The sequence below is a fragment of the Bombus pyrosoma genome, linkage group LG3, assembly GCF_014825855.1.
Source record: "Bombus pyrosoma isolate SC7728 linkage group LG3, ASM1482585v1, whole genome shotgun sequence".
NCBI lineage: Eukaryota > Metazoa > Arthropoda > Insecta > Hymenoptera > Apidae > Bombus > Bombus pyrosoma.
The window spans coordinates 14,923,058-14,941,741 of record NC_057772.1 but is presented as its reverse complement, the minus strand read 5'-3'; the positions used below and the strand labels follow the sequence as shown (position 1 = coordinate 14,941,741).

The 18,684-nt window shown below is 35.5% G+C and overlaps 1 protein-coding gene across 6 annotated transcripts in view; it reads right to left on the bottom strand.

Annotated features, from left to right (window-relative positions):
• The window catches only part of LOC122577912 (cysteine-rich secretory protein 2-like), a 104,471-nt gene that overhangs the window by 13,017 nt on the left and 72,770 nt on the right, over positions 1-18,684 (bottom strand). For all 6 annotated transcript variants that reach the window (XM_043749611.1, XM_043749609.1, XM_043749606.1 and 3 more), the window contains 2 exons: positions 13,957-14,093; positions 1,586-1,731 (listed from right to left, as the gene is read on the bottom strand). In XM_043749611.1, coding sequence (XP_043605546.1) covers positions 1,586-1,731; positions 13,957-14,093 — 283 coding nt within the window. The remainder of the gene's footprint in view (positions 1-1,585; positions 1,732-13,956; positions 14,094-18,684) is intronic.

Genomic DNA, 18,684 nt, shown 5'->3' with positions numbered 1-18,684 from the left:
CATCGACAGCGCATAGACAAAAGACTGCGACGAAGGCAGGCCATAAACAGTCGAAAGGCGACGTTGGCTTCAGGGTTTTTCAGTTATAGAGTAACACTGCTAGCGTGCGGATCTGGACCAGCTCATATTATTATTTCAACTTTTGTATCTTTTTCACTTCCGTATTTCAAATATATTTTCTACCTTATAATTTATCCACACGTCTCTCTCATTATACATCTAATAACCTCAACATGAACATAGCAACATATGGCGAATTTTAACTCTGAATCGGCTCATGCGTTTCCGTCTGGCCTATGGTTCCCTTTTCTACTGAAACTTCGAGTGCTTTGTTACGTTTGTTAAACGAATTGCAGTGCATTCTGAAGCGCTAGACGCTAATGACTCTTTCCGAAGGAAAGTCATTTGTTTCCAAATTACATAAATTATCTCGGTAGCAAGCAATGTTTTAAGTTGCATTGATTGCATTAGTCAAATTGGTAGTAATCATTTAAAGAATTTGATTTTCCCTATTTTATCCTTCGGTCAGTTTTCTTAAATTTCACTACGAACTCTTCGAATAATCCAATAATCCAAAAAGTCCAAAGTAAAATGTAATCCTAAAAACTAGCAAATATTTTTGGCTATATCAAAACACTCAAATATTCTAGTCCAGAAAAAATCTAACTTCCTCGATAAATTGTAATATTCTAATGTGTTAGTCAAACACTGTAACTCCCTTCGCTCGAAACTTGAAATAATAATATTGCGCGAGTAAATCCTTTGGTAGTAACAATGATAGTTAGCGACTTAATTGAAAGGTATCGATGTGGCAATTATACGGAAATAAGGATCCGCCTTTGTCTGCGTTCTGTGGTGCACTCTACTCGAAATTCTATGCCCTATGCGCCAGAATTCTGCGGTTATTGGAGCACCACGGGGACAATCATCCCCTGCAGCGAGAATATCTTCCTTTGGGGCACGAATACATTATGCGTACAATCCACGAAAGATCTTTTGAAGTAAATTTGAATAATAAAGAATTTTAAGTCCTTACAGGGATGAAAGGTTTGTAGATGCTAGAATAAGATACGCTCGCTGCGAAATACGTACATAGCTTAGCTTCTTTTGCATAATTTTGTAAATGCGAAAATTTGAAAATTTCATGAAGCAATAAGAAAATCAGATTCAAATAGAAATATTCATAACTTATTTATATTCGCTTCTTTCTGATTTAGAAAAATATGTTGGTGGATGTTAGTTAAACGTTAAACGTACTTTCTGATACATTTTAGCTCTAAATCACCCGAAACTTTCTTGTCTGAATAATAACGGGCTTTTCTGTTGAAGCACCGCGATCTTCGATGTCTTCAAACGAAGTTTGGAATAAATTCGAAGGCACAAGACGTTACTGTATCATTTTCCCACAGAAATTTAATTATTTTAAGATTCTATGAAGTAACGCAATGCTTGTAATATTTCCATGAATTTGATCAAGTCAATTATTCTGCTCGAAGAACGTCGAGGATTAGATTAAGCTGATACAACTTTGATTGCCCATTGTATGGAGGAATATGTAATCTTACTTGAAAATGTTTAAACTCACCATAGCGTCCTTCTCGTTGTAATGAAGATATTTTGCCCACTCGACCCGAAATCATCCAAATATCGGCCGGTTGCATTGTCATGTACCAAACCGAGGCATCGATTAGCCCATTTCTGTGCAGCTTTACCCAAACCTGGATGCCACTTCTGAAATAATATAACATTTCCTGGTTATATTACGTGTCATATACTTCTGTTCATAATTATTAGAGAATCATCGTTAGAGACACTTATAATAGAATAAGAGACATTTATAATAAATAAATAAATACGCTTGTTAAATGTTTAGGAAATGAAAATCTTTAAAAATTGTCATTTGATTTGTAAACTAAAAAACCAGCGAAGAGCCATCTCCTCAATTGTTAAAATTCCTTAATCAATTTTCGATGTATTTACGTTATACCTAGAAAACAGCAGTAAGCATGAGAAATATAAAAAAGGCATTGCCCAGCTATTTTTGAGGACGAAAATCCTTTTAAAGCACAATCTCAAATGGCCTCATAATCAGCACGATCCCTTCACATCCACCTTGCGATACAATCTCCACAGAAATTTATCGAAGAACCCCTCCGTAGGTTCCCTCCATGAAACGAAAGCGACTGTAACCAAGTGCCACTTCGTTTATTCGGAGCCCGTTAATTTTCACCCCGGTATCACTTCAACGCGAGAGCGATCCGAGTTTCCTCATAAAAATTTATAACTCGCCACGACCTTACGATACTCGCGTCCGGCCATCGAACGGCGACGTTAAGTACTTTTACGCGAACGTCCCGAAGAGGGAAGGACTTTTCTCTACGAGCCCCGCGAATTTGCCAGGCCCGTTCTTCACGTGAAGATTGGAACGATACCGTGGCGTCGTGAATGCGTCGTCGCGTCGGCATCGTGGCGCTATGCTCGTAACGAACCGCTCGTAAACGAGAGTTTATTAAGATGTACTATTTATTAGAGGAACGCGGATATGTTTACGTAGGTACTAGTGGCATTAGGCACTGTGTGAACTCTTCGAGATGAAATCTTACGCCTCGGTTACTATATTAAATATTAAGCAATAGTTTATTACTTTATTTAAATTTCGTGAAATTGTAAAATCTAGGAGGAAGAAATAGCGATGAAATAGTATCAAAGAAATCCTTGAAACTACATTTCATGGCGACAGTATTAAAAAGCAGAATTTGATAATGTAAAATGATCGCAGAAATTGCAAATAAAATGTCATGCTGGTGCATAAATTAAAAATTCAGAAAATTTCCGTGAAACTTAACTTTCTTCCTGATTAAGCGTGTGACAAATGCAAATAAAAAATCATCCAATTTTGTTCCGTTGAAATTTTACAGAGCCTTTGCACGATACAATTAGTTCAATTATCTTATGTCCGTGTAGTTGAAACAATTACAGAACATCGCGAGCAGGATGCGTTAATGGAATGAAGCCTGCATTTAACAAATGAAATCCAACTTTGAAATAAAGCAGTCTGTGTAATTTGTATTAAACAGAAATTCCAGATAAATCTGCATATTCCTGCAACGAATTCGTAGAACGAGTTAGAGTCAATTGTAATTTATAAAATTAGTTTCGTTAGTCGGCAAAGATATCGTTTTCCTCTTACATACTTTCTTATACTTAAGGAAATAGATTCGTTTTTTATTGGCGTTTTTGACATGAAATGATATTAAGCTTTCTGTAGATGTTTTTTAACGTAATCCTCATGGAACCAAAAGTGTGAAATCCACCTATGAATGAATGAAATTATACTTTTATACGCGCAATATAATCAAATTTAATTATAAAATAATAATTAGTTACAACACTGTACTAATTATCTTCAACAAGAAATATCTTGGAAGAATCTTGTACAGGAGTTCCAACAAATCTGTAATTACTTATATGAATTCTTTCTCCTTTAGGATAGGTGAACACTCTTGACCACTGTTTCGCTTCATGTTTGGCTATTATACTACAATTATTTTTGTCATAAACTGACATTTAATATAAATTAGTAGAATTCTATGTCAGAAACTAGTACCACAGAAGAGTAAAATTAGCTTTAGCTCGTAAGAAATATAAAAATTATACAAAAATTACTGTAATAAATCGTTGAAAGTGTTAAATTACAATAAACATTTAAGAATTATTAAATTTAATTCAATTATAACAGAACAATCATTTTTCATAACATCGGGAAAGATCGTTCGACCAACCGTGCGGAACATTGTCAAAAGTATGTCACCGAGTATACATAGTATATAAAGTGGTCTTTTTTGTTTCTATTTTCATACCGTGAATATCGAAAACAAATTTTTTTTACTTACTAACAATTTAGTTATTAATTTAATATTACATTTAAAAAAGTGATTAGTAGCATTAAAGCCATTAATTTATAACATTTAAATTTAATTATGTTACGATAGAAAAATCATTTTTTATGACATCAGCAAAAATTGTTAATGTGTATACATCAATGTACGTGCGGTCTGATATATGTACATAGACTTGAAAATATACCGTTTATATGAAACACTCGTGTCACTAATTTAAAACAACTCTATTGCTAATTTATAAATATATATCATTAATTTCAGACAATTATTCCATTAATTTGTGACAATTTACTATTAATTAAAAACAAATATTCCATTAATTTTTAACAATTATATCATTAATTTATAATAAAATGCTATTAATTTGAAAAAATTAAATTAATGATTTATTTTATTTCATCTACTATTAATTAAAGCCTTGAAATCTTTCAAATGATGTTTTATTTCTATTTAATTCTAATTTTGAATGTTAATACTTTACTTAATTTTTCATTTCACTACTTCATATAAAATCAGTGCAATGCACTAGCAATGCAAAGTGTACCCATTGATTGACTATGGATTTTAACTCTTCATGTTCGCTCAAAGCCAAAGAATTAAACCGTTTTCATGGACTTAAGGAAGCAACTGTAATCAAATCAAGGACCACGAAATCTCGCCATCCAATCATGCATGTATTATTGGTAAGCTGCATGGTTTGCTTCCTTTGGCGATGAATTCCAATCTTCAAATATGATTATTTGAGCTCAGACACGGGTTTAATACGAGTTCTATCAATATGTATACACTTCAATAACTAAGAACATATAATATATCTTTATTGAAAGATATTTGAGACGCATCTCTATCCTCGTGTACAAACCTGACAGAGTGATTTACAGATTTTATTTTTGTCTTAATGAATTTCGACTTATTGTCATAATCTATAGCATTCTCTGCTTTTGAAAACATAATTGATAAAATTATTTGAGAACCAAATATGATGCAGTTATATGTCCTAAACAATTTCTTACGCACTGTACCCTATTCCTTTTAACAAATTAGACATTATATTATAATTAATAATAAGATATAATATTGCATATTAATGATCTGTATTTTATGAATAGATAATACTAACTTATAAGATATATTTTGATAATAAACTTTACTCTCGCTCGCACACTTATAGATATATTCATATTAAAATCAAGTACAGCCTCTTCAATACCTTCAGATTCTAATTAATAAATTTCAATACTAACTAATTCTTTACTATCCAATAGTTTTACATCTTTTTCTCTCGATAACATGAATGACAATTACTCGTGAACCAAGTATAATACAAGCATATTTAAGAACCTTTTACGTAATCTATTCATCGTCTATTCACAAATTTATTCTCGAATCCATTTCCTTCTCTCCAATTATACATTAAATTGAAACAAATAAAATCTTGTGCAACGTAGTATAAGATATTTTATAGATCGATATTTTATAGATATTTTATAGATAGATATTTTATCGATATTTTATAGATAGATATTTTATCGATAAATAGAATTACCAATTTATGATATGTAATGAGATTCGAGAGTATTCGCCGCCCCGTGGTGGGTTCCGGTAATTGGTATCGTTTTCCAAATATTAATATCTCGAAATACTATTGTAAATATTAGACAGTTAATATAATATTAACTTTAATATTACAGGCATATTACTATTTATAAAACGATACACATATTAATATTTCCGAGTATTACTATCAGAAAAACGATATCAAGCTAGCAACTACTTTAATACACTCCAACCTAGGTTATCGAAAATTCCTTTCGGAGTTTCCTCATCTAAACTGGACTGGTACCAGCCGTGGGGGTATCGTGGGACGTCCTGGGATCCCGTAGATCGCCGTAGGACGTCGTGGTATATCTCGGGAACATCATGGAACGAGCGCGTTTTAGCTTTAACGAATTATAAGATAAATACCTACGTTAAGCCCATCGCCAACCCATTATGTACAATGACACTTATCGAACTTGCAACGAAAAATAAAAATCTATTTTCTTTCGCCCCTCTCGCTGATTACATAACACAAATTGTTCTCGAGATTTATTGGTTCATTATCGTTCATCTATTGCATTCCTTCTATCTATTACACAGCGTACTCGCTCGCGCGTCGGTCAACGTGTACTTGAGAATCCCTTCGTCGTGTTCGTAAGTCGACCGAAGGACACCTGTGTGTTAGTGACTGCTCGATAACTGTTTGCTCATAGCGTCGAGTCGCGAGGGTTATCGTCGAGCCGGTGGTACTCGCAAAGTCCAGTCAAGGATATGCGACTCTGCCCAATTGGTACTTCGGTACTCAGACAGGGTTAGAATCTGTAATTTGATGTACTTCGTAATCTTGTTTGGCGAGTCCCTCCCACTGGGAGTGGACCCTTCTAGTTCAGTTGGGACAAGTTCCTCGTAATCCTAATCAGTGGTTCCTCTCATCGGGAGCTCCACTTGTTCATTTGAAGTGTGTCAGATTACAGACCCGCAAATTTCGAACGGCGAAGCAGGAATCGAGTGACGGTCAATCTTTGAACCTCCCGCCGATACTTAGTGTTATGTTGTGCACAGGAATGCGTCACGTAGGTTCCTTGCTTCTTTCGAGAGATCGCGATCTCGTTCTTTCCGGGCACGTCACGACTTTTCTTTTATTCTCTGATTGATCGTTATCCTTTTTGCCTTCCCTCTTTTTAAGGGAAGTTCATTTAACTCATGTCAGAGTTTACAATTTTCCGATATTTTGAAAGTTAGAGTTTAATAAAACGACTCGAATTCCCCTTTGCAAGACACGAAATTACGAATAAAGGATCGATAGTTTCGTTTTCTTTCCGCCGTTTCAAGTTGGACAAATGTATCTTTGATACTGTTCATAACGATCGGCGTAATTGCGTGGAAGATAGCTGTTGTGTCGTGTGTGCCTTATTTTAAGATTATAAAATTCACGTGAGCGCTGTGTAGAAAATAGATATTGCGTGATGCATGTATTATTTTAAGTTTGTATTCATGTAATATTCATGTAAGCGCTGCGTAGGAGATAGGTGTTTCACAGCTTAGGCTCAGAACTCGACATTCTTCTCAACAGCTTGAATGTCGAGATTTGCAAGCAATTTTGAGTGACTCGTGAGCAGGTCTCGTAATTACCTGCGCATGGTGAGGCCTGGTAATTAGCATCGTTTTTCAAAGATTAGTCTTCGCGTCATCTTCTCCTTTCTTTACATTATTTTATCATTACGCTAACATAGCCCAGTGTAGATCATACAAAAGTTCTTTCGTAATCTTTTCGTTGAACTGACAATCCTTCGTGGGGCGCCTGTAGAATACCGCAAGGACATCGTGGTGCGCGTGCGTCTTAGTTTTAATTAATTATTTTTAATAACCTTTATAATGATCTGTGTAATCTTTGTATAGAAGATGAATGTTACGTAGTGTATGCTTGCTTTTAAGTTTATAAAGATTTGTGTAATTGTTATATATATGTCGGAGATGGAAGGACACTGGAGCCTCCCATTTGGAACTATGGGAAAATCCCGTAATATTTTAATCTAGATTCTACTATAGCCGTAATTAAACAATTGTCATTCATTGTATTTGTTCGAGACTTGTGATAGTGGGATTGGGTTCGAGGCGACACAAGTGGTCGCCGAACGTAGCCGCGGTCACGGGATGGACATTTTTCCTCGGAGATGTCAATATAATGGGACACACGTTGTATTAACAATCAAACTCCAAGCAGAGATTGCCTAGCAACGGCGATTGGAACCTTCTCGAAGCTTCGGACCAGTATATAACAAACGAACGCAATCGAAAAGGAAGGAAAAATTCCATCAGTCTGTTATTCGTGCGATCGCCTTGAAGAGTTACACATCGAAAAGTATATACAGAGCGTCCCATTAAACGTGTTTGCGTGTTAAAGTATTTTACGTTTAATACAGAGTTATCCTGTTGACCGTGGATTCGTTATCGAACCTAGAATCATTGTCACTAGCGTCTCGAGTATCTAATTACTACGGTTACTTGTCGATATCTGTAACAATCGTGTTTGCATTAGTCAATATCTTCTCTATTGCATAACGACAAAGTCTAACCATAACGAAGATTCGTTTCACGCCCCTTTAACCCCAACCCTAATCATAATGAGAATCCGACATATACATATGTGTGTATTTATTTATTTATTTATTTATTTATAATATGATATATATAACGATTCCATATAATATACATGTATATCATGGAGAGTTGCGTGCTATATGCTTACTTTTAAGTTTTATATGTATTAGTTTTAACTTTCAACTGAGGCAGCTAACGTGGGATGCGTGCGTCTTAACCTTAATTAATCATAAGGGAGATCTTATGCCTCAGTAAATTATTAGCATCCATCGTGGGATGCAAGGAATATCGCAGAAACATTGTGAGATACGTGTATTCAAGTTCTAGTTGATTTTAGGACAGATATATCTAGGTTAAGTCCATGTACACGCCTCTCTACCAAGATACATTGCTTAACATAGAGCAAAAAGTTAAAAGCTCCTTTATCTAATCCTTTCAAATACTAAACTATTAAATAGAACGATTGATTTAACAAAGTATTTACAGTTTAATTTCGCTCTAAGTGGAGGTCTTCGATGCGAGAGGCTGCCAGTAGAACTGCTATCTAATGGACATTAAATTAAGTAGGTTTTAGTTCTAAGATCTAGATTAAGTTAATTTTAAGTCTCATTGGTGGACGACCAGAGACGAGTAGGGATTTTATTCTTCGTTTCAAGTTTTAGTCTTAAGTCTTGGTTTTAAACCTTGATCTTTGCGTCTTAATTTTAAGTTTTAGAATTAGTTTTAAGTCTTACTTAGTTTTAACATATTTCTGAAATTTTGATGACTGTTTCGCTTTTTCGTGGAACACGGAAAAACAGTGAATGTCACGTCTGTACCTCGCCTGTGCTTGCATCGTTCGGAAGCCGAAAAATTGAATTATACGGCTTTCAACGTTATTACCGAATCGTTCTCGCGTTTTATACTCTTCCAGATTGTTTCCTCTGTTATTGCCTCCGAACGAACGGATAAGCTCCTTGCGTTCCAACTTTTGTTAATGAAAATCGCGCTGCATCGCGGAAATTACCAACTTTCCTCGAAGCGGTTGATTCACTTTATGAGATTTGGAAACGTATAATGATACGATGTTTGTGCTAGTGTTGGTGTTTGGAATTAGAATTCTGTGAAAGTAACTATTATATCTCTTTTTCTCTTTTTAACACTATAACTTCTAAACTCGTCAAAGTGATAGCTTTACACTTTTGTTTTTTTTTTTTTTAGGATTATCAGAAACATACAGCTGTTTTTAGCGAAATTAATATTCACCTTTATTAAAATAGAAACATGATCATATATACGTACTTACCTACTAATTTATTATCATATCGTTTTACTCAAAGATATCTTTGTGTAATATATTTAGGTTTATATGTGGTGGTGATGACAGATACTTCGCGTATATTTATGGGATTTTTTAATCGTGTATAAAATTTTAGAAATTATGTTAAATTCTTTAATTAATTCTTCTTCCCACGAAGAAGATTGTGGAACGTGAACGGAATATGGAAACTTACAAATTGAGTTACATTTAGAAAGTTATGAAGTTTTCACAAGGTCGAGGTCTGAAACTTCAAAAGTGTGGAATACAGAAAAATTATGTAGATTTTGTAGAGTTATGGAGTTCTTTAACATGTTTTGTGTCATATACTAGTTTACAGATGTAAAACTTTCAACGGAGAAAGATGTTTGCCACGCTACACTGTTAGAGAAAAATACCATACTACAACAGTGAAACACAAGAGCGGTTTTCAAAGTTGATTTAAAATATTTAAATGTCCTATTTTATTACCGAAACAGTTGTTAATATTTATCGCGTGTTAATTTTAGTTGAGAATCATACACGTGGTTTCGAACGTTCCATGTCTTGATTAAAATTGAGTATTTTCCTGTCCATGAGTAATTAAATGGTTTGAAAGTCTGGCTGATGAACAGCAGCGCGTTCCAATGTTATTTGACAATAACGAATGCTGGTACTTCAACCGCAGGGATTCATCATCGTTAATGCGTTGCCCGTGAATAATCAGGATCAGGGCATGACTTATGAGATTATTTATTATGCATTAGCCGTAATAGCAGGAAATATCCGCGAAACAACGTAACGATCGTCCATTTTGGTTTTACCGGCAATCAACTTAAAATTCATCATTTGACGCGAGCTATAAAGCTCCCACGGTAACCGTACAATCCGTTGTTACGATAGTGAAACGTGTTTAATGGCAAACGCGAAGTAATTGTTTCGGATGTTGAATGAACAAAACGCTCTGTAACGAGATTGATTTTGGTGACGAGCTACTGTATTCCACGTCGACATGAACCGAATCGAAAATTTATTTGTAAATAAAAATACACGAGATATTTCCACTTGGAATTGTTTCTATACGATGCGATATAAAAATCGTATATTTAAAACTTTTGTGTTAGATCAGTAACTTTTAAATAAGCTATAAAAAGTTGATTCGCGGATATTCAGAAAATATCCGATTCGATGGATGTTTAAAATCCAATTCGAATGTTCGTGATTATTTGAATAACAATACGGGATTGTTGTTGTCTACATGAAACTGTTTACTATAACATAGAATTGGAATATTCGACAAATTTTCTAAAAAAGGATATGAAATTTTGTGACATAAAAATTTACACATTTGGAGCTTCTATGTTGATCGGAAATATAGAAGTGCATGAACATCGGACAGTCTGCTAATAAAAAAATAATCTGATAATATGAACTGGTATTATCTTCAGTAAAATTCTGCATATCCGTCACCTATAGATTATCTGATATCTCAAAAATGCCCTTATTTTATTTTCAAATATAATTCCCAATTTCAAATATTCGCTTTCAATTATTAAAAAAAAGAATCTCAATTATAACAATGAATCCCGTACTAAAATCACGTTTCCTCGTGGCGGGTGGAATTTTATCAAATGAAGGCGGGAAGGCCGGAACCCCTTTGTGTCTCTTCCACGCTTCGTTAGCCACCCCGACAAAAGCAACTGCACGGTTTTTTAGGAAAGAAAACGCGGCTCATTGCCTCCGCGAGAGGGAATTCGTCCGTCGCGGCGAGAGAAGCTTGGGATCGTTAAACCGACGCCTGTTACAAATGTTTCCACTCGCTCAAACGGCGAACGATTCACCACCGGCTTGTTCAAAGCTACCAATGTTACACCCGCTCTGCTACTCGTGCTTCGTCACGCCACAAAAATAATCGAATTCGCTACGACTCGTTGGTAAATGCAATTGATTTACTTACAGCGAGGATGTAAGGATGTTGTGATGTTTTTGGAAGGGTAGTTTTGGTTTAGTGCCTTTGGCTGAGGTAATAGAGCGTGAAATGCGTAAGCTTTGTAAATTAAATATTAGATAACATGTACAAGTAGTGTACTTATGAACTAAAGTGTACATATAGGAATATAAATTGCTCATAAATATATCTTATTTTTATCATTTCAAACATAAAACTAATTAGATATTTTAGTCGAGAAATACACGTATTCTTGTGAGAAAGAATTTAGAATTCACCGTGTATTTAGAATTTAAAATCACTGTTTCCTTCTCTCAGCGATAAACTGACTTCTATTTTATGAAATTTCGTAACTACACGCTTTTCCTCTAACGTTTAACAGCAAAAAAATATCGAACGAAACTTCAATGGCATTGCCAAAACCAAACGTGGAGTATACAATCGGAGGGAAATAACGTTGTTTATAGGGAAAGTAGTTTCGCGGTCCTGATTATGTAAACTGCAGTTCGTACGTAAAGTTTAATGCTGGTTTTACTGGGATAAACATGATCCAAAAGTAATTTCCATTTTCACGATAAGACCAACGGAATATCGATTTCCTTTGTTTCTCTTTTTTTTTGCATGTTTCTTTTTCTTATTTATTGATTTCGTTTTCACTAAGAGGATTTTTGAAATCGTGAATGAGAAAACGATGCCATCGTTTGCATAGAATAATTCTAAATTTAGTCAAGATACTAATGTCGATTTCAAACAAAATTTAGTATCGATTTTATCAACTCAACTGAAAAAAAAAATGTTTTGAACATGAAAATTAACATTTTACATAAAATTCCTATAATAAAGAAAATAAAAAAAATAAATAAAAAATGGAAAAAATAAATTCGGAGAGCAGACTGTGTACAACTAAAACTCGTTATTCGCTAAATTGATCTGAACAATTTTTTAATCAAGAAGAAAAGGGAAGATATAGTAAAATCTTTTAATTAAAATTTCTTTATTAAAAAATTCTTAAGCTCTGAAGCATTTAATTTTTATCTCAAAATTTTAACTCAAAGTTTGCAATTTTCTTTCATAGTAATGTATTTTGTTACGTTACTGCAACAGCAACATTTCCTTAATCGTTCCCTCAGCATTAAACTTCCTGTTTATAATTATGTTTAGACAAATACAGAATGTCCAACGCAGCTAGGACGATCACAATACCAATTATTAGCAACAATCGTCAATTTCCATTCCATCCATCGTAAGGAAAGACCTTCGTTAACCAAAATTTCTTTTTCTTGTTTTCTCATAGAAAGATCCGGTTGCAAAAGAGACAAACCAGAAACTCAGAAATTTCATCAAAGAAACCATCTCCTATCTCCGCGAATATAGAGGAAAGAACCTTGCTCCAGCGTGTACCAAGCTTTGTTTCACGTCGATATCCTGATCCTTCGCATCGAAAGCTCGCTCTGTTAAAACGCACGAGCGCGCCGACAATGAATGGCGGTGGAAATTCTTGGAAATACCGTGACCCACTTTTTTTTCCTGGAAATGCGTACGTTCCCTAGTAGTTGCGGGCAGCAGTGGGGGTAGTAGCAATAAAAAAGACGCTGACTCGGCGTCTGTCGCTGGCCAGCGCACAGGTGCTGCGCTTGGGATAGGTCAGCACTAGAGTGGGAGAAAGAAAGATAACGACACCGAACCCGCTCCAAATTATGCTTCGCTTCGAACGAACGATATCTGGGGTACGGAAAGTCGGTTCGACGTGAAACAAAAACTGGGTTAAAGGGGAAGAATTGCTGCTTCTGACGGCGTGAGTTATGGGGAGTTGGTGTTGATAGATTTGGAATTACGGTCCGGTGAATTTTAGGGGCATTTTAATAGACGATTGAACGCGCAATCATACTTTCACGTTGTTGTTTATTTGAAAAGTAACTAATGATAAAAAAGAAATAGCTAAAAGCTAATAAAATTGAAAACAATAATCGAGAATTGATAGATGATAACATTTAGAAATTAGTTGAATTTAAAAAATAGATCGCGTACAAATATCACATACGTGAGCGGAATTCTTGAATCCCTCTGGATATATTCATGGTTAAATTTTTGTAATCAAAGTACTGGTACCATATTGTTAATTACATAATTAGTAATAATGTAAAAATAACAGAGATAACGATATTTGCAAAGAAGGGAAGATCGAGAGAAATTTGTTAGCATTGCCGTGTCTGAAATAATGAAGAACATTTAAGTTGAAAATTATGAGAAGATATACGCTTCAAGGTAATCATTTCGTATGCAAATATAATTTTAATCGTCCGCCTGGAAATCTTAATTCAACCGGCCCTCCCCTCGGTTTCAATTAAATCTGTTAATCAGGAAATCGTTGTACAAACTAATCTGAAATTTTCAATTAAAATGGAGTACTGCGAAGTCAATTGCAGAGGACGAAATTAACAATCGTTGACAACTTACTCCCCTGCCTTTCCATTCTAATTTTATTCAAAGTATAAATTTTAATCTGTACCTTCCTTTAAATTTACTTTCTCTCTTAAGACAACGTCATAAATAAAAATCATGTTAGTAAATGATTAATAAGTTAATAAAATTAACAATAAAATAATAACGTAATACGATTGATTTAAAAAATAAACTACAAGGTAGACAATGAAATTTCAAGTGTAACGATAAAGTTGCAAGTGACTCACCATGGCGAGCATATTAGCCGCTGGAGGATTGACTTGCGTGCGAAAATAGTTATGCGTGTCGACGATCTTCTGTCGGACCCTGCCGCTGTTCGTTCTTAGTAGCTTGACAGGCACTCTGTCCCCATACAGCCTTGGCGCTGAAAGCAGAGGCAAACGTTCCTCTCAACAACGTCTCGATAACCGATACTCCTTGTCAATAAAAGTCCTCTTTTTCCCTTTTCCCTCTGTCTTTCACCCTCCCCTCTCTTTACGCGCGTTGCTCCATTTCCTTCCCTTTCGCCCATGGAACAAATGTCCGCTTTAAAGGGGAATATCGACAGCGCCGCCAACTCCAAACAGGGCAATAACGTTCTATTTTCATATCCTTTACCCCTGTTTGCTGCTCCGCGATTCCGCGTTTCGCGGATCGCTCTGTCGAAGGGAAACAGACGGAACAGAGACTCACGTTCGAAATTGAGACGGGACATGCGATTTTCCAAATGGCGCCGAATGGCAACCTTCGGATAGGACGTTGCTTCTTCCTGAACATTTCTGTCGATTGCGGTGAGGCATCGGAAGGGTTGTGCAAACGAAACTGTTGCGTTTGAACATATTTCATTTGTGATAACGCGTGTGTCTGGATTTTCAACCTGTGAACCACGCACGATTCGCGAAAATATTTCTTGAATAATTAAGACGATGCTAAACTCACGATATTGGCGTGATTTTCCCATTATATTTTAGATCGATTGAGAAAGTCGTGAAGTCGTGATATCTTTCGACTAACTTGAATCTTCATACTTAGAATTCATAAAAGTTGGCCTCAAATCGGACCTCTCTTTTTTATTCCATAAAAAGTGCATCAAAAAAACGTCGGGAAATAGCCTACGTAAGTTCAAGCAATATCTGAACTCTTTTAACGCATCAAACGGTTTATGATCGAGTGCTTTCAAGTTTTTATTACAGCTAAGGATGGATAATTGAAAAGTTCCATTACGCTGCTATGAGACGTAAAGTACCTACATCTCGAGAGATTGCTATAGTTCTCAGCATCATCAGCGACAGAACAAAAAATATTGATATCGTTTAAAAAATAAATTTATATTTTCCAGTATACACCTCGAAATACTAATTTCCTAAACTTTCGTGTATCTCACGGAAATTCTTAAAATACTACTAAACGATACTACTAAAATACTGATACACCTAAAAACTGAAAATACAAGCTTTTATGGAAACGGTCACTCAATTCTCAGAGAAAGAGATTTATATAAAAGAAATTCCCACAATGGCTTATTTCATCGTCGAACGAGAAAACGAAAGGCCCGCCATTAAACGAAGTTATATCGGGTCCCCGAACAATGGGTGACACTTATTTTAATGTGAACGAACACTTGCCATGTGTGTTAAGCCGTGATACACGGGTTGCCCGTGTAATTTTTGTCCAATTACCGTTCAACAATGAAGCCAGCGGGAACGCGTCTATTATAAAAACGCCCTATATCACCGGATCTGAACGGGCGATCATATTTTACTTCCGTAACGTTAACTGCAAATACATTTGTAAAGCGACGCGTGTAACCAGCTAACACCGGCTAATAACCGATATAAGGGAGTGCTCGTAAAAAAGCTCGTCAACTCCCATGCACTTTTAGCTTTCTAAAATTATTTCGAAAATTGGTCGCGTGATTCGAAGTTCTGTAGTAGCCAGATTTACATAGTGTCAAGAGCTTTTCTTGTATTATGAGAATAGTTTGTTGCAATTCTGTCGTATCATCAGCTTGCCTCTTTTTTACTTTTTTTTCCTTAAAATATTTAAAGTAAAGTATATTATAAAATCTTAAGTTATTAAAATCTTAATCCTAAAGTATTATAGAATCTTAATCACGTCTGTTCGCGAGAATAAAAAGAAAAAATAAATTTTTAAAAGTTATTCAGTTCTGTTTTTGTAGTTTCGTAGTTTCGAGCACCTCGGGTAGTTTCTTATAGTTACTATCACATAAGTAATTTAAGACAGATTTTATTCGATCACAGACATAGCTCGAATTCTTAATTTTATTAAATCACCCGCCTATTTTGCATTTTATCATTTCATGATAATACCTTACACGATTTTCTACAAAGTTTCCACCATTTTCACAGAATCTCCATTCCACATAAATTCAGCGTCTAATTAAGGGTTCCTTTGAGTGGAACATTTTCCTAACACCGACCATCCTTTTATCTAAGAACCTGGGTAACTTTATCGACGAGTCCATTAACAGAGCAAACACGAAACCCATTTTTCTTACCGCCGTGTGTCCCAAAATTATTATTTTAATTAAAAAGTTTTTCGGCGCGTTAAATTGCTCATCACATCCCATTGAAAAATTTCATCTTTTTGGAGAACGTAAAGATAGAAAAAATAGCGAACCTAGCGGTTTATGTCAAAATTTTGGCGCTTTAATGGAAAATTAGATGAAAATTTCATTTCAACAAACTAGAATTCGTAGAAATAAACAGAAAATATGTATTGATTCGGTTAAAAGAAATATAATGTTAGTAATATAATAATCCATAAAACATGCGGAATGAAATAACGATATGAAAAGAGAAAGTTTCACTTCTTCCATCGACTCTGGAAACGTTCGAGAACTCAGAAACAGTTTCTATTCGCATTTACCGAGTCATTGTATCTTCAAGTCACGAGTAGCAGCCCTTGCGTATTTCGCAGGGTAAGAATTTCGCTGTGATTAATGGTAACGAAAATTCAACTTGGTTCGAGCGACAGTAGCGATATTACTCACGTCATAGTTCGCAAACTCCGGCCCTCGGTAAATACAGATTGGGCGATTTTCTTTCGCTAGATTCCCAACGACAGCTGCGTCCAAGATTTCGCCACGAAGCCGTTCAGATTTCTTCTTACACCGGCAAAATTTTTGGAACGGTTTACCGTTTCCAACTTCTTTTCCACGTGGAACCAAAAATATTTTTCAGATTATGAGACAGTCTGTCTAACGATTTCCTATTATTAGGCCGTCTTTTCAATCTCTTCGTACTTCTCCTAAGTTTAACTAACGATAAAGGTTCCGCTGAATGATCTTGAAATTTAAAAATGTGAAATTAGATATTGAAATATCGGGTGTGAATCTATCTCGCTTAATGGCGTTAACTTGTACTATGCCAAATACCAGGAGCATCCACAAAGATTAAAGTGAAGCAGAAATGTATTTTCAACATCATTCTACGTACCTTAAACTAGTTTGCTACGTAATTTCTACCATTATTGAGACAGTCGTCATAACGGGACACCGGTTCTTGCATGCGCGTTTCATAAAATGGTGCCGCTAAAGAAGGTACCCAGCGCGAACATAACTTCCGAAATTTCAGACGGTTCCGGACACAATTTCGTGGAGAAGTGACCGTAAAATTTGTGGGAAATGAATAGAAAGTAACGAAGTTGTGTCACGTCTTTTGGTATTTCACAAGTTACTATCACTGGCTGGTTGCCACTTTAGGTGGCATCACTGTACGAATCGTGCATACAGAAACGTACAAGTATCTCAATAAGAGTAAAGAACTACAATACATAGCAAAGAAATTTAAGGTATGTAGAATGCAATGAACATAAATTACTGTAGATTCGGAAATAAATTTTGTGCTTTTCGTTAATAGCCAATTGGAAATTTCTGGACTATGCCTCGTAATAACAACGATAAACCTATGACCATTACGTAACACTACTCCAAACAAGCCTCAATTATCAGCAAACAAGATGCTAACGCATATTCCCTGTTCGACCTCCTCGACGACGTTAATCCACGATATCCCGCGAATGATCGCAAATTATCCGCGAATGAAGCCTGGTTCTCGGATCGACCAATCCGCATTGTCGCACGGCCAGAGAACCGCCTCGTGGGCTAATCAACGACAGCTTCATCTCCTTGTAAATTACTCGCAACCCTAATTTATCGCGGTGACCCACCAGCATCCGGGGGATCAGATGTTTATCCACTCACGTGTTCTGATAAAATCTCCAGACCCCTAATAACCCCTGACCCTAATTTAACATTCGAACCATGTTAGGCGAGGCCAAGCTCTCACGCGAGTATGGTTTCGGCTTGGGTTTAGCTTTTCTCTCCAGCGAAGACGAAACAGTTGATCCTACTTATAGGTCGGAACTTTGAAAGACTTATTCAACCCCGTTTATCTTCTAGATTCCAGTGGAATGGGATTACACGGAACAAATGTGAAAATTCTGATGAGTCGAGGTAACATTGAACGTGTATAATAAATTGGTGAATGGTGCAGAATTTACGAATTCTTTGTGTGTTTTTTTGTTTCTATCGATTAATGCATGAACTTCGCGTGATTGTGAATTTCCCTTTCTCTCTTTTCACGAATACGTAAAATTTACAAAATTCTTTACAAATTTGTCTCTTGTTCTTCTAATCATTTAAGAGAAATGAATCTTCATCTATTCGTGTATTTTACGTATTTTCCTCGCTCTAGTATCTAATTCGAACTTATTTCATTGTACTCGTTACATGTTTTAATTCTTTGTTTGAAATATATTCGACAGGGAAAGATTCCAATGGGTGTGGAATTTGTGAAAATCGGCGTGAATTCCCTTTTTGTTTTTATAGTAAGCAATGTATTTGTTTCGTTGTATTCGTTACATGCTTCGACAGAATTGGAAAAGAACAAATTCCAATTGATTTGGAATTTTCCAAATGCATTGTGAATTCTCTTCGTTTCCTTTTTTTTTAG